Genomic DNA, 26317 nt, shown 5'->3' with positions numbered 1-26317 from the left:
AATTACATTGTTCAATCAGTACTTATTTTACACCCCCCCCCCAAAAAAAAAAACATGTTAGGCAAAACTGAATTTGGCGGAATTTGAACTCAGAACATGAAGACAAATGATACAAACATACATACACACACACACACACACCCACCCACCCACATACACACACCATCATCATCATCATCATCATTTAACGTCCATTGTCCATACTGGTATGGGTATATATATATATGTGTGTGTATATATATATGTGTGTGTATATCTATATATTATCTGGTGAATGCTGTGCATTGCCAAAAACTGCTGCACAAGCTGTGCTGAATGGGCAGGTGTGTTGTCATGGTGCAATTGCTACTCATTGGATGCATGTAATTGTGGCTTTTCCAACAAATAGCATCCTGCAAACCACAAAATGTCACAGTAGTACTCCTTGTTTATTCTATGACCAGGTGGAACATACTTGTGATGAACAATCCCCATGTAGTCGAAGAAAACGGTCAACAGTGTCTTCACATTGCTTTAACTCATTTGTGCTTTCTTCAGTCTCAGAGAGGTTGGGGTTTTCCACTGTGAAAACTGAGCCTTTGTTTTGGGGTCATAGCCATAGATCCATGATTCATCACCCGTTATGACCATTTTCCAAAGGTTTTCATCATTCTCGACACAATCAAGGAGATCTTGTGCGACAGAAACCCAAGTGTCTTTTTGGTCAGCTGAAAGCAGTTTGGACAAGTTGGAAAAGCCACAATTACATGCGTCCAATGAGTAGCAATTGCACCATGACAACACACCTGCTCATTCAGCACATATATACATATATATATGTATATATGTGTATATCCTTTAGTCCAATGAATGGGAACATGAAACTCTGAGTAGCAGTTTTTTTGTGATATTTTTGTGATGTCTTTGCAGCTTTAATGATAAAGCATATTACTCTACCTCTGGTATTTGAGTACTATTTTTTCCCACCTTGTTTCACATTTATGTGCTTACATTTGTGTGTGTGTGTATGTATATATGCATGTATACACACATTTTATACATGTGTTCACATGCACAACATACACACGATCACAAACACATCCACATACACTCATCTATACACACACGTACACATATGTATGCATATACAGTATGACTTGTCTGTATCAGGTAGATAGATGTTATATTTTAAAAACACAGAAATGTGAGACAACAGATTTTAACAGCAATAATCATATATTCATATCTCGAACATTTTCTACATTATTTGTAGATTTAAGTTAATAAACTCTTCTGAAGGTGTAACCAGATATTTTGGATGGCAACAACATAATCCATCTAACATTGTTTATGTAGTTTATCCTTAGTTCAGTTAGTAAAATAATAACCATTTATGAGTCAAGATTGCATTACTCATTACATACCACACTACCATTGAGTTAAGGAGTGTACTGTATACTTCAACATGCAGTGGTGAGTTGTTGTTATTTAGCCCAGGGTCAGCTGTGATCCAGTAAGTAGACCTTTGAGCAGTGTTGTTCTAGTCATGGCTATCCTGACTACATTATCAATTATGTCTTTTCTTGTTTAAGATTGTGGGTGTGGTATATTTTGAAAATTCTGTTGCTATATCTAGTAGAGGTCAGCAATGCCTGTGCAGAGTTTTAGGTCCAATAAGGCTTGTACGACACCTCATAGACCCTCTCCACTTTATTGACATTATCCAGAGACAAGCCAGAGTGGGATGTCTGGTGCCAATATGAGTCACAGGCTCAGGAATGTGGGAGAGCCATGATCTCTAGCACAAACCAAAAGATCCCCAAAATGTCCAATGCCATTCCTTGCATATCTGATTTTTAAATCAGAGTGACCTTCTTCTAGAGACATGCTTCAACAGAAGCTGAAGGGTGCCCCCACTCCCAGTGGTCTTCTAGCACACCAGAATTTCTGCATACCTGTGCTATTGCTAGATAGCCATTAAGCCTGCACTACATTCATCTGAACTTTTAACAGGTCTTGTTTTTAATCCTGCTGGATTTCTAGCAACCCTCCTCTACAGGATATCCTGGTGGGGGTGCCAGTTTAGTTGTCGACATCCCAACCATGTAACAGGTTGTACTGGATTCCATGTTACCGGTAGCATTTATGAGAGTCTTGTAAGTGACCTGACATACATACATACATGCATACATTAACACACACATGTACAGGGGTGGTTGTATGGTTAACAAATTGTCTCAACCATGTGGTTTCTGGTCAAGTGCTACTACATGGTACCTTGAAGGCAAGTATCTTTTGCTGTAGTCTCAGGTTGACCCAAGCCTTGTGAGTAGGTTTGCTTGATAGAAACTGAATGAAGCCTGTTGTGTGTATATATGTTTGTGTGTTGATGTGTGTGTGTTTGTCTTGACATTGCATAGTAGCAAGTGTCACCACCATACAAACAGTGTCTGATCAAATGGAAATGTTGCCTTACTTGAAAATGGGTGAGGGTTAGTGACAGAAGGGCATCCAGCTATAAAAAAATCTATCTGAGCAAATTCCATGCAAGCATGGGAAAGTGGACATTAGAACAATGCTCGTGGCAGCAGTAGTGATGGTGGTGTTGGTAGTGGTTGTGGTGAGGCAGAAATAGTGGTGGCGAGCTGGCAGAAACGTTAGCACGCTGGGCAAAATGCTTAGTGGTATTTCGTCTGCCACTATGTTCTGAGTTCAAATTCCGCCGAGGCCAACTTTGCCTTTCATCCTTTCGGGGTGGATTAAATAAGTACCAGTTACACACTGGGGTCGATATAATCTACTTAATCCATTTGTCTGTCCTTGTTTGTCCCCTCTATGTTTAGCCCCTTGTGGGCAATAAAGAAATAAGAAATAGTGGTGGCGATGGGGAGGAAGAGGAAGTGGAGGAGAAGGAGTTAATAAGTTTCTAAATAAATGTCTTTTCTTCTTCGTAGACTATTGATGGCCAATTTATTCTGTCATTCTGTTATCGGTTCACTGAAATCAAAGGTGCTACAACATACTTTGCTTTTGCTTACCCACATTCCTACATTGAATGTCAGAACAACATCAATGAGTTGGAGGAGAGATATAGTTACTGTAAAAATATATCTTCTGTGGAAAACATGTAAGTTATTTCATTATATTGCTTTTTAACCTTTTTTTTGTCTTTTTTTTTTGGTACAAATTATGTCTTGATATTTAAAACACTGTAATTAGGTGCAGGCATGGCTGTGTAGCTAACAAGGTCACTTCCCAACCATATGATATTCAGTTCAGTCCTACTCCACAGTACCTTAGGCAGACATTTTCTTTGATAGTTCCAGCTGACTCGTGAGTGGATTTGGTAGACAGAAACTGGAAGAAGCCCGTCTGCACGCGTGCGTGCATGTGTGTGTGTGAGAGAGAGGAAATTTGTATACCTGCTCATTGATTGTAAACAATGGCTTTACTGATGGTGTTGTTTGCTTACAGCCCAACATGAGAAGCATGTCTGCGTTTCTTGACATTTATCGTGTGATCTTTGAAAACTAAAGACTCATTCAGATAGTGTTGTTTCTTTCCAATTCTCTTTGTAAATATATCTGAGTTGTTTATTGTTTAATAAACTGTGAGATTATTTCCTTGATTGGAAAAAAGGTGGGAAATAGGGACTGAAATTCTCCCCAACATAATCTCATCTAATCCATGCAAGCATGGGAAAGTAGATATTAACCCTTTCGTTACTGTATTTATTTTGAGATGCTCTGTGTTTCTTTCAATTACTGTAAATACAACAAAGAATTTAGTAAAATAACTGAGTTATCATTCAGCTAGTGTTAGGAACAAATTGTAACTAAGGTTTGGTGGAAGATTTTAATTCAAAACTTATGACAACAAAACATTTGTACTAAGAGCCAGAACCGGTTTCAGCCAAGTTAGTAATGAAAGGGTTAAAACAGTGATGATGGTACCTGCAGCAGTGGTACCAGCGGCGAGCTGGTAGAAACGTTAGCACGCTGGGCGAAATGCATAGCCGTATTTCGTCAGCTGTTACGTTCTGAGTTCAAATTCCGCCGAGGTCGACTTTGCCTTTCATCCTTTCGGGGTCGATAAATTAAGTACCAGTTAAGCACTGGGGTTGATGTAATCGACTTGTTTGTCTTCTCTGTGTTTAGCCCCTTGTGGGTAGTAAAGAAATAGGTAGTAGTTCCATAGTTCTCATAGTCTGGAGAGAGCATGTTAGATGAATGGTAGTACACAATACATACACACAAATATGCTGTTCCTTTTCTCCATATTCCTCCCCACTAACTTATTATATCCTCTCTGTATCACTACCCTATTTATGTGCTGTATCCTCTCTCTCTATCCTCACCTACCAACATTCTGTATCCTCTCTGTGTTTCACTGTTCACCAACATAATTGTTGTTGTCTTATCTTTGTATTCCTGTCCAGCAACACACTGTGTCCTTTTCCTGTATTCTTACCCACCAACATGCTGTGAACTCTAACCTTATTGAAGTGTTTTTATACTTTCCCTCAACCAGCACGCCACTGACATTCTGTATCTTCTTTCTGTTGCTCCTGAAACCATTACAATGCTTCCTGATCCTCTGTGGTTTATATCAAGTTGTGTTTCAACGTTTTCCAGGTCTGCCAACACACCACCTATCTTCTCAAAATTATTGCGTCTCACCTGCCACTTTTCATGCTAATCATTTCACACAATCCTGTCTCCCCACAACTGCAACCCTCTGGAAATCCTGTACAGAACACATCCACCCTGCAAACATCATCCTAGATGAGTTTAAGATTTTGAAATGAACATCAGCTACATTGAACTCCCCAGTGTGAAGGCAAGGCAGAGTCTGGAGGCATTGCCTTATCTCTCTTGGACTAAAACAATTCCTCCACCATCCCCAAACCAGTCCAGAGATTTACAAACCTTTGTGGTTGGTGGAGGAATTATGTAAATGGGTGGTCTGTTGATTCTTCTCACTGCCAAAATCTTCTTTATATTGTAACCATAAAAACATTAATCTGTTTTACCCAATAAGGCCATATTACAGTTAAAGGATGGCCCTGGAGGGGAATTAGCAGACATTAATGCTAGGTATGTGACTCCAGTAAATTCAAAGACTCAGTTTTCAGTGATTCAATAATGCTAACAACAACAACAACAACAATGAACGAATGGCACTTCAACAGACACCCCCCCACCTCACACATACCTTTACTCACCTGTGGAGCTCAGCTAAAAATTCAAAATGGTGGCTATCCTTTGTCATGATTGTTTTGTACTTGTCCTTGTTGGTATTGTGATGTATATTTTATAAGTATTTGGATAGATTGCGATTTATCTTTGTTCTTTGTTTCTTGTCTCAGTGCAGAAGATACTGTTTACTTCTACCGAGAGCTGCTGTGTTACTCCCTGGAGAAGTTGGAGGTCAGTCTAATAACAGTTTCATCATTCCATAACATCATTGATGAGGAGGAACCTCACTTTGATCCAAAACTTTTCCCCATTAAAAACCAGCCAAGGTGCAAGAAATTTAAAGAGAAAAAGGTAAGCATTTGTTATTGTTGTTGTTATTGTTGGCATGGAAGGGCTGCCAGATAGGATTGCCTGAGACGTTTGCAGGCAATCTGCACACATTGCACACACTTGTGCATTGTCCAAGTGTTGCTAACTTGTGGAGTTCTGTTGAGCAGCTGCTATTGCATGTGGGACAAATCTAAGTATCGGCCAAGTCCATCATGGGGATCATCCCTCTACCTTCCATCAACAAGGCAGAGCAGGTAGTGTGCCTCTATCTAGTGGCTATGGTCAAAGATGTGTAACGTATGAGGCTGAAAGCATTGAAGAAAGACACCTTCCTCTTCAGTTAAGCCCTCATCAGTTTTTTAAAGTTCCATTTGGAAAGGAAAGTGAAGGTGGAGAGGGAAGTGCTTTCTTCTAGTAAAGTTGTCAAGCGGTGGGTGGCTGTGGTAGAAATGGAGATGGTGAATGAACCTACTCTAAGCATGCTCTTGTAGATTGGAGAACAACAGTTGAATGAGGGCTTGGTCTCTTGATTGGCCTTAGTTGGAGGTTTTCCTGTATCAGGTGGACTGTATCATAGATGTGCTCACAGGTTCTGTATACTATGTGTAATTTTGTCCTATTTCACCCTCTTCTCTCTTTCTTCCCCTCATCTTTTATGTAAATCCTCACACAAATTGTAAACTGTCCTTGTCCTCCTCATCTGATGCCCTTGTGGCTAATTATAGAAATCATCATTGTCATCATCACCACCACTACTACCACTACCACTATCATCACCACTATCATGATCATCATCATCATCATTCTCAAGATGAGGCTGCTGAATTGTTTGTGCCTTGGACAAGATGCTTAGACGCATTTCTTTCCATTCTTTTCAAGTTCAAATACCACTGAGGTCAGCTTTATTTTACATCCATCAGACGTTGATGAAATGCTTACCAGTTGCATTCAAAGGACTGATAAAATATGTACCACCAGTCTGTATACTGGGATCAGTTTTAACTCTTTTGAGGCCAACCTGCTCAAAAATATCCCTAGTTCTATGATGTAAACTGTTTTAAAGTATTGAATTAAAAACCTTCCTTCAAAATTTCATGTCAATTTATGTTCCAAAGACCAGCTTCAAGAACAAAATTATTTTACTAAATTCTTTGTTATTTCCAAAATTAGTTTCCTTGCACCTATATTAGAAAAAAATTGTTGCTGTTATGATGGAAGAATCAGTATAGAAGGAAAGCCTTGCCGTATTTTGTTAACCCATTCATCACCATATCTCTGTTGAAATACACTGACTTTGTTTCAATTTATTTTAAAAACAATGAAGAATTTAATAAAATGACTTTGCCATTATTAACCCTTTTGATACCAACCCAGCTGAAACTAGTTCTGGCACTGAGTACAAATGTCTTGTTTTCATATGTTCTGAATTAAAATCTTCCACCAAACCTTAGTCACAATTTATGTTCCTAACACTAGCTTAACCCTTTTGATACCAACCTGGCTAAAACTACCTCTGTATTACAAATATCTTGTTTTCATAAGTTCATTGAGCAGAATATTTGCTGTAGCCCATCTTTTATACCAATACAAAACAATGTACATGATAACACTTCCAATCAGTTATGATCAAGAGCCACTGCCTGGTACTGCATCAGGGCATTTAAAAAAAAAAAAATTTTATTATTATTATTATTATTACTATTTATTTATTATTATTATTATTCGGTGGCACGTAATCGAACCGTTCAAGCCATGCTAGCATGGAAAGCGGACACTAAACGATGATGATGATTATTATTATTATTCAGGTCACTGCTTGGAATTGAACTTGGAATCCTGGGATTAGTAGCCCTCGCTTTTAATCACTATGTCATATGCCAATGGTATATGGCATAGTGGTTAAGAGCATGGGCTACTAACCCCAAGATTTTGAGTTCGATTCCAGGCAGTGACCTGAATAATGATAATAATAATAATAATAATAACAACAACATGAGAACCCAGGTTCGAAATTTCTCCAAGACACCTGATGAAGGCTGGAGGATATATCAGCTGAAACGTAAAGTTAACAAGAAACAAGAGGAGGACAAATATCCATCAAATGTAAATAATGTAAATAATGTGCATAATTCCTCATCTCTTAAATATAGAACTGTACTACACCTGATATCTCCATCTCCATACGCATACACACATGTATATCATGACTCATACACTGTTCCCTTTCCTGACGTTTGTACATAATTCTATGTACTGTACATGCACCTTTGATGAGTTGTAGTGCACCTGAGCACTATACACAATAGATCTAAATGGCTACTGCTATCCTGTTATATCACAGCTGTTTGCTTAGCTTCTCATTTATGTGGACACAAGAAATGTTATGTATGTCATTAGTAAGAAATCCAATAACGTCATTCGCTGTGTGGTGTTTTTGCAGGATTCCACTGAAGTAGGGAGAGGGGGAAAAAGGATTAGGGTCGGTTAATACATTAATTATACTTCCTCCCACTGTAAACTATTAGAATATTGATTAGTCAATGATGATACATCAATTATACTTCCTCCCACTGTAAATTAGTAGATTCTGCTGTTCCATGTCTGTGTTGATAAGTAAAGGGGTAAATTGGTTTGAGTGTAGGGAGGGGGGGTCTCTGAAAGGGGTCTCAGGGTGTAGTGTCCCTGCCTTCCTGAGCTGGTTTTCCACCACATTTCTTAAAAATCATGGTAGAGGCCTTGGTCTTGGGACCACTCATGTCTAGAAACTGAGGTTGGGGGTAAGCAAGGGCATGCTCCCCGTAGATAATCCAGCTCCAAAAAAAGCTTCATGATAGCAAAAGCAATGGGCACCAGCCACCCCAAAGGTTGGGGTGGGCTGCACCTGCCCACTTTGGTTGCTGAGGCATTGAGGTAGATCCAGCCTCCCCCCCCCCGTTAATGGGGACAAAATCTGAATTTAAAACACTGGATGATGATGATTTAAGGGAAGTGGTGATATAGTGCAGCAGTAAACAAATGTTAATAATACTTTCTACTCTAGGCACACAACCTGAAATTTTGTGGGCAGGAGCTAAACCTGACATGGTTGTGTGCTGTGGGGAGGAAGACAGCAGGAGTTCTAATCTTTCATGGAGAACATTTATTTTGGAAAATTGACACAAGTGTTTTTCAAAGTTATTTAAATAAATTATAAAGTTTGTAATCTTTGATGATATGGCAGTGTTCATTGTTGTAGAATATTTAAACCTTTTTGATACCAATCTGCCTAAGACCACCTTTGTTTCCACCCCCTGGTTCCAGGATTCAAACTTGTTTTAAAGTCATCTAAATTAAAATCTTCCTTCAAAACTTCATGTTGACCTATGTTACTATCTTCATCATATTATTATTATTATTATTATTATTAATAATAATATTAATAATAATAATAATAATAATAATAATAATAATAATTCGTTCGTTTATTGGCCACAAGGGCTAACGAAAATCATTAAAACATAAAGGGACGAAACACAGGACGAAAGTTACAAAGGGTTTTGTCCGTTTGAAAATGTCTGAGTACAAAAGCAGGATGATAAAGGAAAAATAAGTAACAATTAAAACTCCCAATAGGGGGAGGCGCTTCGAAAGGTTACTCGTGGAAAAACCCATAAAAGCCACGGGAGCCTGGTCAAAAGGAAGGGGGTATAATAATAATAATAATAATAATAATAATAATAATAATAATAATAACAATCATTTAATGTGCTAGCATGGTAGTAATAATAATAAGTATTTTAAGTTTTTGCCAGAAGAGCAGCTTGAGGAATGTGGGGATGAATTGATTACATCGACCCATATTATTCAACTGGTACTTATTTTATTGACCCCAAAAGGATGAAAGGCAAAGTTGACCTCAGCAGAATTTGAACTCAGAATGTAATGACGGGTGAAATACTGGTAAGCATTTCATCCAGCATGCTAATAATTCTGCCAGCTTGCCATCTTGATAATAACAATCTTTTCTACTGGAAGCACAAGGCCTCAAATTTTGAGGGAAGGGATTTAGTCAACTACATCGACCCCAGTGCATAACTGGTACTAATTTTATCAACCCGAAAAGGATGAAAGGCAAAGTTGACCTCGGTGGAATTTGAACTCAGGCGAAATACCTATTTCTTTACTTCCCACAAGGGGCTAAACACAGGGGGGACAAGCAAGGACAGACAAACGGATTAAGTTGATTACATCGATCCAGTGCATAACTGGTACTTAATTTATCGACCCCGAAAGGATGAAAGGCAAAGTTGACCTCAGCGGAATTTGAACTCAGAATGTAAGGGCAGACGAAATACCGCTAAGCATTTCGCCCAGCATGCTAACGTTTCTGCCAGCTCCCTGACTTAATAATAATAATAATGACGACGATGATGATGATGATAATAATGGTTTCAAATTTCGGCACAAGGCCAGCATGTTCAAGGTGGGGATAAGTCGAATATATGGACACTAATGTTCAACTGGTCCTTATTTGATTGACCCTGAAAGGATGAAAGACAAATTCAGAACATAAAGACGGAAAAAGTGCCACTAAGCATTTTGTCTGGCATGCTAAAGCCTCTGCCAGCTCGCTGCCTTAATGATAACAATAATAACAACAACATGAAGAAGCATTATAGAACAAGGGACTACACAGTCGATTCCATGAAGCCACAACTCTGAAGTTGCTGGAAAACATAGGTGGGGTTGGCTGAAGAAAGGAACCCTGAAAAAAGAGCATTAGACTAGCAGCACAAGACCAAGCTTTGGCCATGAGTTGGAGGGTCAACCTTAAGAATGAGCAAGTCTCTCTACTGTGCTACATCTGTAATAGAATGGACGAAACCATTGCCCATATCATGAATGAATTCCCAAAACTATTACAAGTTGTGGCAACATGATGAGTTAGCGAAAGTGCTCATTGAAAACTGTGTGAGAAGAAGTGTCTAGAGAGAGGCAAGATGTGGTATGAGCACAAAGCACAGAAAGTGGTGGAGTTGGAGATCTGCAAAATTCTGTGGGAGTTTCCAATCCAAACAGATCAGGTGTTAGAGCATAACAAACTGAACTAAGTTGTGGTGGACAAGGTGTACCACATGTGTTATATAGTTGATGTTGCATGCCCCTTTGACCCACGAATACTCAAGAAGGAATGTGAAAAAAGGAGACAAATACAACCCTCTTAAGTAGGAAATAGCCCAGCGATGGAAAATGAAGAAGGTGAAGATAGTGCCAATTATTGGTGGGTCCTTGGGAACAGTATCAGAAGGCATCAAGGGGAATATAAAGGAAATTGGAATACAAACGGTTTGCCTCCTTGGCATGGCCAGAATAATCGAGAAAGTATTAGATAACTGAAAAGAATGGATAGCATGGTACCATTGGCTGCAGTTAGCAAGCTCGCTATGCCTGCAAGACACCAGGAGTTCCAACAAAACCTGAGTTAGAAAGAAATTATAAATAATAATTTTACTAAATTCTTCATCATTTACTCAATTAATTGAAACAAATAAAATATTTTCCAACAGAAATAGTAATTAAAGGGTTAATACTTATATATTTATTATAAAAATATATAAATAAATGAAGAAGATAGTTCTGTGATGTGCTGTTGCGTAAATAGAATGATAGTTTTGCTAAGAATTTACTGCTTGTCATGACACAAATTTACCTAGTTTTATGATAATTCTGACCACAAAACTTTTCAGATCATTCCAGATAAAACAACATAAATGTCTGATGGTGCTGTCAGAAAAATTAATTAACATCACCTTTACTGACAGTTTAATTATGTCTGGGTTTGCTTCGTTTAATATTTTCAATACATCAGTGTTTTCCTGACAGCCAGGTAAGTCAGTCAGTCAAACTGTTTAGCTTGTACAAACTTCAGGTACCACTTACAAGTGAAATTCTGAATCTGTTACACTCACTTGTTGATCTTTTGTTTTTATAAAATACTTTGATCAAATCAAATGTCTCCTTGGCATGGAACACGGCTCAGAACTTCGCTGTAATTATTAACAAGTAAACAGGTAACTTTCCTGGAAAATGTGACACCTATTGCATATCCTGTAATCTGATATGATTTTACAACTCCTGCATAGGCATGGTTCATATGGTCAAGAAAAGTTCACTTAGTAATTGTAGGGTCACTGGCCCAATCCCACTGTGCATCCATTTGGACATTTGTCTTGTGTTTCATTGTTTCCCTTAAAAACAGTTTATTCTAATTAATTTCTAATCTAATAACCATTTAATTCTTTGTTTTTTTTTTCTATTATATTTCACAACAATTAATTATATCAATTTTTTTCTTCAGGTGTTTGTAGTAACGAGTCGTGTCCACCCAGGTGAAACTCCTTCCAGCTTTGTATTTAATGGTTTCTTAAATTTTATCCTTCGACTTGATGATCCTCGGTCAATTCAACTACGAAAGCAGTTTGTCTTCAAGTTGATTCCAATACTAAATCCAGACGGTGTCATGAATGGTCATTACCGGACAGACACACGTGGGGTGAACTTAAACAGAGTGTACGGGGACCCTAGCTTTGAACTCAATCCGTCCATATATGCTGCCAAAAGTATCATTATTTATTACCACGTCAACTATCGGCTAAAGAAAGACATGTACAAAGACATCAAATTTCCTCCAACAGATATATTACCCAAACAAACTGACACCCCTTCTACCACCAGTAATACAAGTACTACTAAAACCATTGATACCAATTCCATTATTAAGTTCCCTGAAATTACAAACATTGGTTTATGCCAAATCACCCAATCACTTCATGCAACTAGATCAGGGTTATCTCATCGAGAACTCAATTATAAAGCATGCCTATTAGCATCTCGTTATAAATGCCGGAACTTATATGATGGTGATTTGCCAAAGAGACCCCATTCATTCTCCACTTACGATAGGATGACTCAGAACAAGTTAAACGTTTGCAACTCCCCAGCTGTAAAATCAATAAACCAGTGTAGTCAAACGAGTGGCAGCAGATCTGATTCTGAAGACTCTTCAGACCCTAAAGGCATCAAGAATGGTTCATTAAATAAAGAATACTCAGCAAAAACTGAAGAGCAGACACAAGTCATTGATTCTGAATTAACAATGCATTTAGAATCATTGAGAATTTCAAATGGAGCTAACTCTGATATAACCCAGACAGAGGCATGTAGGATTCACTCAGAATCTGTTGAATGCAATTGTAAGTCAGATGAAGAAAGAACAAACTCAAGAAATGATGGTTCTGATGAAGACCATGACAGATATCAAACATTACCACCAAGTAATGTTCCTTCTTCTGCTCATCTCAATAACAGTGCATTCCGAAGAATATTGCCCCAACACAGTGGCATTGCTTTCTATATTGACTTACATGGCCATGCCTCTCGTAAAGGCTGTTTTATCTATGGAAACTTCTTGGAAGCTGACGATTCACAGGTGAGCATCAAGGAGTGGTTAACATACTTATTTTCAGTATAAATTACAATTAATTGACATTTATTTCTCTAGTTCACATAAAAATGTAAACTATTTTTCATCTTTTTTACATGACTCTTGTTCTGATTTTAATTTACAAACATAAAATAGCAAATTGCAATTAAAAATTTTATTCTTTCTTGCAAATGACAGCATCAGTATTTCGTTTTAACCCTTACATTACCAACCCGGCTGAAACCAGTTCTGGCTCTGAGAACAGATGTCTTGTTTTCATAAGTTTTGAATTAAAATCTTCCACCAAACCTTAGTCACAATTTATGTTCCTAACACTAGCTTAACTCTTTTGTTACCAATCTGGCTGAAACTGATTCTGGCTCTTAGGACAAATGTCTTGTTTTCATAAGTTTTGAATTAAAATCTTCCACCAAATCTTAGTCACAACTTATGTTCCTAACACTAGCTTAACCCTTTTGTTACCAATCCGGCTGAAACCGATTCTGGCTCTGAGGACAAATGTCTTGTTTTCATAAGTTTTGAATTAAAATCTTCCACCAAACCTTAGTCACAATTTATGTTCCTAACACTAGCTGAATGATAACAAAGTTATTTTACTTAATTCTTTGTTATATTTAAAATTAATTGAAAGAAACACAGAGCATCTCAAAATAAATACAGTAACAAAAGGATTAAGTCTTCAATGTTTTTCTGACTAGGAATGGCTGAGAATATTCTGTAAACGTCTTTGATTGGAAGTAATTTTGTAAAGTTTATATATTTACTATCATCATTGTTGTTAAGGTAGTTGTCACAGATTGTGTTGTGAAGATATTGGCTTTCAATGTCAATTGTGTTAAATGTATAGTCTGAGGGAACTACAAAGCAGATGTCTCTCTCCAACATTTCTTAGCATTTTATCTTACTTAGATCACCAGATTCGTAAATCTGTAAGGAACAAGAATTCTTTTTCCTTCCAAATTTTCACCTCTCTGTAAGCATCAATTCCCAACCCATCCTTCTTTTACACTTTTCCCTAATTACGTCACATACACATAGGATACTCATTCACGTGCACGTATGCACATAACTATGTAATACAACACACACATACATACACATAAACTAAACACACATTGCTCCCCTGTCAGAGCAGAGAACACACATACTTAAAAAAGAAAACATGACAAATAAGTACAAATGCACATACACACACACTCTCTCTCTCTCTCTCTCTCTCTCACACACACACACACACACACACACAATGTTCAAAACAGCAACACTTGTACCTAAACTCCTCCTCATCATCATCATCATTTAATGTCCATTTTCCATGCTGGTATGGGTTGGACAGACTCCAGTTTGATCTGGCAATGTTTCTACTGCTGGATGCCCTTCCTAATGCCAACCACTCCGAGAGTGTAGTGGGTGCTTTTTATGCAGTGCCTGCATGAGGGCCAGTCAGGTAGCACTGGCATTGACCACACTTGATTGGTGCTTTTTACATGCCACCGACATAAGGGCCAGTCAGGTAGCACTGGTATGAAGTAGAAACAGTACTGTACTGTATATTTTTTTTATTTTTATAATTTGCATATGTTCATTTTATTATAAATGCAAAACAACACCATGGAGGAATCGATGTAAGCTTAAATAATAAACCATGATATGGTGAGGGATTACTGTACACATTCAACATTCATACACACACGATGTAACAACACACACAGACATGTATATGTTCATATACAGTATATACACACACCTCTCTGTCACAGCATTCTATGCATGCAACTGGAAAAAATAGCAAACAAGAGCACTCAGAGAGCGCAAACTTCCACCAAAGCAACACCAACGTCCTCTCAACGATTAGTTGGAGATGATCTTTAAAATGAGAATATCTGAAATAAACTCAACTGCTCTCACAAATGAGAATACTAAAAATGAACCTGACAGCTCTCAAAAATTAAGTGAAAGAAAAACAAGAAAAATAATCCAGAATCCTTGTCCAGTACTGGATTGATCCCAGAATCTAATCAGTTCGTGCCAGTCACGTGGCCAAACATCCCTGAGAGTTTCATCTGAATCCATCAAGTGGTTCTTGAGATATCTTGTCCATGGACTAGCAAACAAATAAACAAATATGACTGGAAATAACACCTCCACCTTTGCTAAGGTGGAGGTAATCAGTACACACACACACACACAGACACACAGACACACACACACACACACACATCTACATATGCACAAACCCACACAAAACAAACACTGTAGGCACACACACATATTGAACATTCAAAACATCTACAAACATGCACACTGTCTCCTACACACATATAAACACACTGACACACATACAATGCATCTTTCATACATATACACACTCCATATCTCTCTCATACACATTCATACACTATATACACCTGCACATGCAAATGTGCCCACTATATCTCTTATATACACCTGCACACACACACACACACACACACACACACACACACATACACACGCACGCACACACACACTCTCACACATACACACACATACGCACACACTCACACACACACAATCTCTCTTTTGCACTCATCTACCCCACACACTGCACACCTCTTACACTTAGACACACACACACACACATAAACTACACACACACACACACACACACACTTCATTATCTTGATCATCATCCTCACTATTTAAAAAGCACTCAATACCCTCTGTAAATTGGTTGGTGTCAGGAAGAGCATCCAGCTGTAGAAACCATGCCAAAGTAGATATTGTTGCTTAATACAGTTCTCTGACCTGCTGGATGTTCTCAAAACATCCAACCATGCCAACACGGAAGACAAACACTTAATGATAATGATTCACATTTATCATTATTATTTCTATCCTCTACTTCCTCATCATTGTGACTGCCAACATCATCAGCTACCTCCTCCCTCTTCTCTTCCACATCATCATCATCATCACCAACAGACTACATGTATTTCCTCTCCTCACCACTGCCTGTACATATTGTTTCTCTCTCTCTCTCTCTCTCTCTCTCTCTCTCTCTCTCTCTCTCTCTCTCTCTCTATCTATCTATCTATCTATCTATTTATCTCTCTTTTTCTAAGTATATATGTGTACTAAACCTTTTTCAATTTTCTCTCCCTGTTTATTTCTGTGTTCCTTTCTGATGAAGAGCATAAGCTTAAAACATAAAAGATTTTTTTCACTTCCTGAGCATTAAACTAATACATCTGTTTGTTGTTTACACATCCGTCTTCATCTTTTGTTTTTTGTTTTTTTTTTGTAAATTCCAACTATATGTATATATATATATATATATATATCTACACACACATATACACTTATATATTTTAGATACAAAATATGCTCTATCCAAAGTTAGTGTCTCTGAATTCAGCACATTTTGAATTTGATGCCTGCAATTTTTCCCAACGCAACATGTACATCAGAGACAAACGTGATGGACTCTCAAAAGAAGGAAGTGGACGTGTAGCTATTCATAAGTGTACAGGTATCATTCACAGGTACAAGAAACTTTTCTTCATCTTTACTGAACTTATCAGTGTCACCTTTTTACCTTCTGTATTTGACATGTCATACCTACCTATCACAACATGTGGAATGGCACACTCAGATATGATCACATATGATATGATCCACCCAGCTACCACCGTATGTGGTATGACACTACTAGCTCCCATTATACATATAACCCACCCAACCACCAACATGTGACATTACACATCAAATACTATCACATGTGGCATGACAACACACTTGGCACATGCAATATGATCCACCCAACTACTACCACATGTGTCATCATGCATTCAAGTACCTCCATGTGATATAAGTCCTCCAACTATTTCCCATGTGACATGACACTCTTTGCTACCACTACATGTGACATGACCTCTTTGACTACCATCACATGTGATACATATACACCTAGCTTTTATTATTACACACAGCATTACAAACCAGGTACCACCACATGTGAAATGACACATCTAACTACCATACTTTATGACATGATGCACCCCTATACTATCACATGGCATACACAGGTGCAATTACATCACAACCCAACTAATTACAGGTGCATACAGATAGCTACAGAAGGAGTCAAATAGCTATAGACACTAACAGATAACTGTATATATATATATATACACCATCCGAATCGTAGCCGAAGCCAGTGCCGCCTCGACTGGCTTCCATAAAATGCACCATCCGAATTGTGGGCGATGCCAGCGCCGCCTCGACTGGCTTCCGTGTCGGTGGCACGTAAAAAGCACCATTCGAATCGTAGCCGAAGCCAGTGCCGCCTTGACTGGCTTCCATAAAATGCACCAAGCCGACCGTGGCCGATGCCAGCCTCGCCTGGCACCAGTGCAGGTGGCACGTAAAAAGCACCCACTACACTCACGGATTGGGGTTGGCGTTAGGAAGGGCATCCAGCTGTAGAAACTTTGCCAGATAAGACCGGAGCCTGGTGCAGCCTTCTGGCTTCCCAGACCCCCGGTCGAACCATCCAACCCATGCTAGCATGGAGAACGGACGTTAAACGATGATGACGATGATGATGATGATATATATATTACTGGCGAAGGCTGGTTTATGGGCTTCCCATGCATAAAGGGTTTATTTTTATGGCTTATCGTCAGACCCCAAAACCTGTTGGCCCAAGACCTCTTCAAAATATGGAGAGGGGAAAGGTCTCGTTAAGGGGATCATCTCCCTTTACTATTGGCTATCAACTATTGACTTCCAGCTATGCCGCCATCTTGCGGTCTCCAAAAAGCTACGAAGGCATGCAATAGGGAATTATCTTCCTTTGCCATTGGCTATTGTCTTCTGGCTGTGCTGCCATCTTGCAGATTCCAAAACACTAGCAGGAATTTCCTAAAGTGCAAACATGGCCTGAAGATCTCTGTTCGGGTGTTAAGGATGCTCCCTGGCTCGAGCGAGTCTTTTAGGATTCCCATCTCCACTCCTTTCAGATCCATGAATTTTCAAGTCCTATTCCAGGTGCAAAGTTCTGCCATTCTGTTGTTCTTCCAGTGTGTATTTTCTTTTGTTTATTGTTTTGATTTTAGTACAGAGTTCTTTTTTTTTTTTAATTTCAGCTATACCCTAGAGTGTAATTACAACACTGGTAAAGTTATGAATGCCATTCCCCCTGCTTACGGAGACAAAGGTAGAGCTTCTCCAACTTCTATTGTTGGTATTCCTCCAAAATATACTCCCAGCATCTATGAAGATGTAAGTTTTACTTCATTCATTCTTTGGTTCTATATATATCTATCTACTGGTATGATTATACATACATACATACATACATACATACATACATACATACATATATATACACATACATACATACATTGATTGATTGATTGGCAGACAGATAGATGTAGAGAGAGAGAGAGAGAGAGAGAGAGAGAGAGAGAGAGAGAGAGAGAGATAACTAGATGGACAGATAGATAGATAGATAGACAGACACACAGACAGATAGCTAGCTAGCTAGATAGATAGATAGATAAATAGATAGATAGACAGACAGACAGATAAACAGATAGATAGACAGACAGATAGAGAGTTATGGATAGACAGACAGACAGACAGACACAAAGATAGATAGATAGATATAGAGAGACAGATAAATAGATATGGATAGGCAGATAGACAGGCAGATAGATAGATATAAACAAATCTCTTACTTCACCAATATTTCCAGCATCTCAATAATTATTCCTAAGATAGTTCATTTGCTTTCTCTCTCTTCATAATTTTAATGGCCATTTTGACAATAACTGGTCTCTTTGTTGGGTTTACTTTGTGTAGTACCCCTCCTCCTCTCTCCCCAGTAAGTTTTCTTTATTCAGTGATCACTCTTAATACCATTTCTTTTCAGTGTCAGTGAAAGTGAGTGTGTAACTATTATTATGATGCACTGATTCATCCTGACCCTTTTCTCTCCTGTATGAAACATCATGACCATTCGTCATCCACAAATCCCCAGGTGATAGAGAATATGGATGTGTGCCTGGCTGAGGATGTATATCAGGAGAAACATATTCTGCATGAAATGTGTGGCTTTATACAAGCCTTGATATTATCAAAATAATTTATAATTTGGATGAGTAAAGTTTGTACCATATAAAACACACACTCGCATGCATGCACGCACACACACAAACAAACAAATAAACAAACAAACACAAACACAAACACATGATAATGTTAAACACTTTTTACTTGTGTTTACAAGGTTGGCCAGGCTATAGCTGTTGCAGCCCTTGATATGTATGAAACCAATCCATGGTCAAGAGTCACCCTCTCTGAATACAAAAGCTTATATGGTACTCGAGAATGGCTAAGAAAATACTGTTTGATTCCAAAGGGGTTTCTAAGACCAAAGAACTACAAGCCACCTCTTCGTACACACAGGTAGGTATTCAAAATGGCCATAGAAAACAATATCATTTATAGATTGCACTTTACGAGGGTTGACTGCAAAGTTCATAGGCTGACCAAGATACTCTTATGGAATGTGACCAAGTGAAGTTTATTTTTCAACATAGTCTCACTTGCGGTTCACACACTTCTTCCATCAGTATTGCAGTGTTAGGTTCCCATTGGTGCAAACACTTTCATCCTTCTGGTCATAAAAGTCATCAACAGCAGATATTATGTCATCATCACTGCAATACTGCTGCTCAGCCAAGTGTTTTTTGTATGTTGGAGAACAGATGATTGTCAGATAGGGCCAAATCAGGATGATACAGAGGGCGATCAACAAGTTCAAAGCCACAGTCATGCACAGCAGTCAATGAAACCTGGAGGATTGCCCTGATGAAACAAGACCTCTTTTGTCAACTTTCATGGGTGTTTGGTCTTGATAGCCTTTCATAACTGTCTCAGTAAGTTGACATAGTACTCTCCATTGATGGTGTGGCCATTTTGAGAATAGTAAATAAACATGATGCCTTTTGCATCCGCCAAAACTGAGGCTATTACCCTCCCTTTGGAGCAGGTGAGGAGAAGTGTTTCCATTGTGTGGATTGTCTCTTTACCTTTGACTGAAAGTGATGACACCAACACTCATCCTAGATTAGGAAACATTCAGGGAAACCAGCAGGACCTGCCTCAGACAATGTCAGAGTTTCCTATGTTGTAATCAGCCTGGTGCACTTTTGATCAGGTGTCAGAAGACATGGCACCCACCAGGCAGAAACCTTTGCTGTGCCAAGTTCATAGTACAGAATATTCTTAACTCTGACACAGGATATGCTAATAGCATTGGCTGTTTGATTTACAGTCAATTGCCTGTCATCCATCACCACGTGGGGAACACAATCAATGTTTTCCTTGGTGGTGGCAGTTGCAGGACGTCCAGTCTTTGCATCATCTTCAGGACTCTTCCTTCCTCTCCTAAACTCATTTGCCCACTTTTACACTGTTGAGAAAGCTGGAGTGTTATCTCTTAATGTAGGAATTGTGTCAGCATGAATGCTCTTGAGGGCTAAAAACCCGTTTTATTGCAGGTACTTGATAACACTATGATGCCATATTTTGTCCATTTTCAAGAGTTACTTGTTACTTTTGAAATCATTTTGAACAGTCAGATGTTAGTTCACCCAGAAAGAAACAATGCAAAAAACAAGACGAGTTGAAATTAATACACACAAGATTTTGAAGCTCTAGTGTCACTCCTTTACAGTCATCTTATGAACTTTTCACTCCACTCTCATATCATTATTAGCATTTGGTCCGTGGAGTGGTAAAATTGGTCAAGTGTCAGACAAACTACCATATCTGATGGCATAAAAAATAGACAGCCTTGCAAGATGCACTTCAATTTCAACAGTGCATATTCAAGAAAAAAATGATTTTAGTGCACATGTTCTTACAGGAGGTCCAACTTTAGATATGGTACCCAGGTGATTTTTTTTTTTTAGATATTTTTTGGGAAAAATTTTGCATTTTATATGCCATCAAATATGGTACCTTGTGAACTGTCTTTGTGCCCTGAGTTCAAATTGTGCCAAAATCTGCTTCACATTTTGTCATTCTAGGGCCAAAGAAGAAAGCCACACTCAACTACTAGGGGCTGTTTAATCGAATGCTTCCTTTCTCTAAATTTAGGACCATGTGCTGATGTAAGAAGGTATTACTATAAGTACTGTGGCTATCTTGAGTGGAAAAATCGGTAGAGCAGCAGACAAAATACCTTGGTGCTGGTGGTGGTGGTTGGGACTCTTCAATTAGATTCCTTTCATTTTAAGTTCAAATCCTATGAAGATCAACTTTTCCTTCACATCTTTGCAAAGGTCAATCAAATTAAAATGAAATCAATTACTGGTATTAATTAAAAACTCTTCCCTTACATTTTTGACAGGGTATCAATGTTAAGAATTGTTATAATTTCATCATCATCATCATCATTATCATTATTATTATAATTATCATCATCATCATCTTTCAATTCTGTTTCCATCTCTTGCTGAGTGTCTTCCTGACACCTAGAGCAGAGAAACGCTTTGTATACATAGGCAGGCCATTGAAATAAACACACCAGATTGTCCTTTTACAAAGTCATGTGATAGAGAAAAAGGGGAAGAAAGACAGAGAGAAAATAAAAAAATAATGAAGTAAACTAAGAAAATAAGGGCAGGGGGAAGAAATTTCACAACAACAATACTCTTCTCAATACGTGTGACATACCAGTTAAGACTATTATTATTATTATTATTATTATTATTATTATTATTGAGGGCCTTACCAATGTGATGACAAGCGACCAAAACCTTTGGAGATATGCTGTGCTACAGAAGACCCAGCAAGCCAAAAGAGACCATAACTGTGGCCTATGCCAGTGCAGCATAACCAGCCCATTTAAGAGCACCTTTCAATCATTGGACAATAAACTGTGCTTGCAAAGACCTGTTAAGGCAAGTGAAGTCATTGTCGTGACCAATGACAGTACTGCTTGATTTGCACCCATGCCGGTGGCGCATAAAAAGCACCGTTCAAGTGTGGTTGATGCTAGTGCCGGCTGACTGGCTTCCATGCAGGTGGCACGTAGAAAGCACCATTCAAGTGTGGCCATTATCAGTACCACCTGACTGGACCTTGTGATGGTGGCACGTAAAAAGCACCCACTACACTATCAGAGTGGTTGGCATTAGGAAGGGCATCCAGCTGTAGAAACATTGCCAGATTGGATTGGAGCCTGGCGCAACCTTCTGGCTTGCCAGTCCTCAGTCAAACTGTCCAACCCATGCCAGCATGGAAAGTGAACGTTAAACGACGACACAGATGATGATGATTATTATTATTAAGTTGGTAAGCTGGCAGAGTCATTAGCATGCTGAGCAAAATGTGTAGTGGTATTTCATCTGTTGCAACATTCTGAGTTCAAATTCTGCCAAGGTCGACTTTATCTTCCATGCTTTAGGGGTCAATGAAACAAGTACCAATTGTGTATTGGAGTCGATCTAATCGACTGCTCCCCCCCCCACTCCACCAAATTTCAGGCCTTGTGCGTATAGTAGATTCCTTTCTCCTATAGGCACAAGACGTGAAATTTTGGGAGAGGGATTAGTCAATTACATCAACTCCAGTGCTTAACAGGCTCTTATTCTATCAACCCCAAAAGGATGAAAGGCAAAGTTGACCTCAGTGGAATTTGAACCCTTCTGAGTAAAGATGGATGAAATGCCGCTAAGAATTTTGCCTGGAATCCTCACGATTTTGCCAGCTTATCACCTCAATGATAATAACAATCCTTTCTACTAATAGGCACAAGGCCTGAAATTTTTGGGGAGGGAACTAGTCGATTTGATCAACCCCAGTGTTCAACTGGTACTTATTTCATCGACCCCCAAAAGGACGAAAGACAAAGTTGACCTTAGCAGTATTTGAACTCAGAATGTTGCAACAGATGAAATACCACTAAGCATTTTGTTCAGCACGCTAATGACTCTGCCAGCTTACCAACTTAATTATAATAATAATAATAATAATAATAATAATAATAATAATAATAATAATAATATAATAATAATAATAATGATGATGATAATAGTTTTAACTTGAACATCACACGTATTGAGAAGAGCATTGCCGCTGTGAATTTTCTTTCCCTTTTCCCCCCTTTATTTTCTGAGTTTACTTTTTTTTTTAAACTTTTAAAACACTGTTTTAACAACAGAGACATTAATCTCTATTCTCTTCATTTAGCTAGCCACATACCCTTCTCCACATAGCAACATCTCTATCTATCCCCTTACTGTATCTCACCTCCCAGATCCCACACTAAATATTTCTTACAATCCTTCCTTCCTAGAACAGAAACTCCCTGGAATTCCATCCTTGTAATTCTTTCCCTGCAGACACAGAACCACAGAGATTCAAACTAAACCCCACCTACATCAGTACCATAGTCTGAGAGGCAGACTCTTCTCCATTCTCTAACTTATAAAACTTATCTTATCTATAAATTCTCATCTTTAGAATATTATAGATCTCCTTATGTCTGATGGCAGCAGTTCTTTCTTTCAACATCTGTTTTTTTTGTTTTTGTTTTTGTGTGATATATTCATATTTATCTGTTTTTCTTTTTGCTTGTCTTCTTTGCTACATTTTTAGACTTTCACGATTTCTCTCTTTTCAGTTTTTCTCATTTCTCCTCTTCACGTAACAAAATCAACTCTAATGACACTATTTCATTAAACTCACTCTCAACAACATCAGAAACAGTTCCAAAAAATCTCAACTCTGGCAAGAAAGAACTGCGTCCATTAAAAGATGGTAGGATTTCTCTTGCTTTTTTTCTTTCTTGGTCCCCTCCCTCAGTTAATTCCACAGGTTACAGGAAAACACTGGGGTGATCAGTATGATTTGGTCCACTGGCAAATCTATTCTACTGAGTAACTTATTTGATATTCATTCACCTGTGACTGCCTCTGGTCCACCCTTTCATTCAACTGAGAGAAGTGCACTTTTTAACCACTCAGCTGTGTGTCTGTATATGTGTGTCTATCATCATCATCATCATCATTTAACATCCATTTTCCATACTGGCATGGGTTAGATGGCTTGACTGGAACTGTTGAGATGGAAAGCTGTACCAGGTTCCAGTCTGAATTTGAATTGGTTTCTGCAGCTTGATGCCCTTTTTAATGCCAACCACTCCAAGAATGTAGTGAGTGCCTCTTGCATGTCACATGGGTGCTTTTATGTGTCACTGGCACGTGTTCTTGTATGTGTCACTGGCACCAGCCACAACTACAATTTCACTTGGCAAGCAAATTGCCAAAGGTCACGATCACTTGTCATTGCCTCCATGAAACCACACATTCAAAGATCATGCTTCACCACCTCTTTCTATATCTTCCTGGGTCTACCTCTGCCACAGGTTCCCTTCACGGTTAGAGACCAACATTCATCATCATCATCCTTTAATATCTCTTTTAAAAGATGATGATGATGATGATATATATATATATGTACAAGTGAGGGGACAAACGGAAGGAAAGGGCACACAACACATTTAGTTGGAGTTACATGAAAACAGTTTGATTTGGTTATTCCAGAAGCCTGAATGAGACGGGCTCCATTAGGGGCCTGCAAAACATGAAGTCACATAGAAACCAAATCAAGCCGTTTTAAATAATACATATATATGTATATGTATATATATATATATTTATATATATATATATTTATATATATATATAGATAAATGAAAGAATGGAGTCAAACGATGATTTAACAAAATTCCCTTATTCTCGACACATGTTTCGAAGACTGCATATTCTTAATTCCGAAGGAATAAAGGGTGCATTATGCCGCCTTCTCATCAGGAAAGACAAGGAACTTATGTCAGCATCATGACGAACAAAAACTCCGTGTGGGCAGTCATCTAAAAGCGCGTAATTTCTGCCCTTGGCATGTAGCTTCAACCGTGCTTTCTGACTTAAATTTGCTACCCGGGTATCGGTTAACCGAATTATCCATACTAAGATAATTCATTCAACTACTTAAACATATATATATATATATATGTATATATATATATATATATATTATATATATATATATATATATATATATATATATATATATAATATAATTTGAGACAAAACCACTATTTTAAAACCAAACAAGGAAAGACTTAATCAATACATAAAATTTTAATATAAATTAAATAAAATAAATAAATTTATTTAATTTATATTAAAATTTTATGTATTGATTAAGTCTTTCCTTGTTTGGTTTTAAAATAGTGGTTTTGTCTCGAATTATATTATATAATATTTTACTATAAAATTGGATTTAACCCTAAATCTGATTTTTCCCTGTAATTTTGGATTCATTCCCTAATATTTATTATTATATATATATATATATATATATCACGTGATCACGTGACCGATCAGACCATCAGATGTTGCTACACATCGCTGGTCACAATGCGTTCGCATTGTTTTATCCTTCGAACGACGCCACCCCGCTGGCTAAGCGAGCAGGCCAATATATATATATATAATAAAACATAATAAAACATAATAAAATAGGGTAATAATAAATTATTATTACCAGTGGCCTAGCACAAAAAACGAATTAGTCATTAGACTATATATTATTCATATAGAAATACAATAAGAGGCTTCCAGATAGGAAAGCGTTGTGCTATATATATATTGTGTGTGTGTGTGTGTGTGTATGTGTGTGTTTGTTTGTGTTTATGAGTAGTATACATATATGTATGTATATATATATATATGTGTGTGTATACACAAATGCCCTTCTTCACATGAATTTATTGACAACTGAAATTGTAGTAATATCTGATTTTCCTCTTTTCATCTTTCCAGTTTCTTCCCGGTTAACATCGTGTTCCCGAAAATGCAATGTAGGTAACAACAAAAAGGAAGAAGAGTCTACGATATCTGAAACCAAAGTTTCAGGTTCTTTCACTCTTCCCAACAGCACTGAGTCACCAGGTTTGGCTAGTCTGAGAAGTACACGACTTCAACACAACAAAATTAACCCCATTAGTTACAATGTCTGTTCTGAAAGTGTTCCAAAGCACACCACTAAGTTTACATCTCGGAATAAACCCATCGACTCAAAACTTCAGAGAGCAAAGTCAGATATCTCCAAAAGTGTAAGTATTATAATTTGAAAATGTGTTTATAAGCATCTTGACACACACACACAAAGAGAAATTACTGCTTCAAATTGAAATTGCTCCTTTTTCTGTCTTGCAAGTTACTTGGTGACCCCACTAGTGTAGGTGGCATGAAAGAAAGCA

General features: G+C 38.0%; 1 protein-coding gene across 9 annotated transcripts in view; it reads left to right on the top strand.

The window, feature by feature from the left end:
• LOC115215590 (cytosolic carboxypeptidase-like protein 5) overlaps positions 1-26317 on the top strand; it is a 75421-nt gene that overhangs the window by 29812 nt on the left and 19292 nt on the right. For 8 of the 9 annotated variants that reach the window (XR_005000609.1, XR_005000608.1, XR_005000610.1 and 5 more), the window contains exons 5-12: positions 2934-3106; positions 5348-5528; positions 11845-12975; positions 16345-16514; positions 18120-18255; positions 19265-19443; positions 23672-23808; positions 25878-26170. Coding sequence is in view for 6 of the 9 variants with exons in the window: in XM_036505839.1 (XP_036361732.1) it covers positions 2934-3106; positions 5348-5528; positions 11845-12975; positions 16345-16514; positions 18120-18255; positions 19265-19443; positions 23672-23808; positions 25878-26170 (2400 nt within the window). In the remaining 3 variants the exon portion in view is untranslated. The remainder of the gene's footprint in view (positions 1-2933; positions 3107-5347; positions 5529-11844; positions 12976-16344; positions 16515-18119; positions 18256-19264; positions 19444-23671; positions 23809-25877; positions 26171-26317) is intronic. The other variant, XM_036505841.1, reaches the window with a different exon arrangement.

Source organism: Octopus sinensis, linkage group LG9, assembly GCF_006345805.1.
Source record: "Octopus sinensis linkage group LG9, ASM634580v1, whole genome shotgun sequence".
NCBI lineage: Eukaryota > Metazoa > Mollusca > Cephalopoda > Octopoda > Octopodidae > Octopus > Octopus sinensis.
The sequence above is the reverse complement of the archived record's forward strand: the minus strand, read 5'-3'. Positions and strand labels throughout refer to the sequence as shown.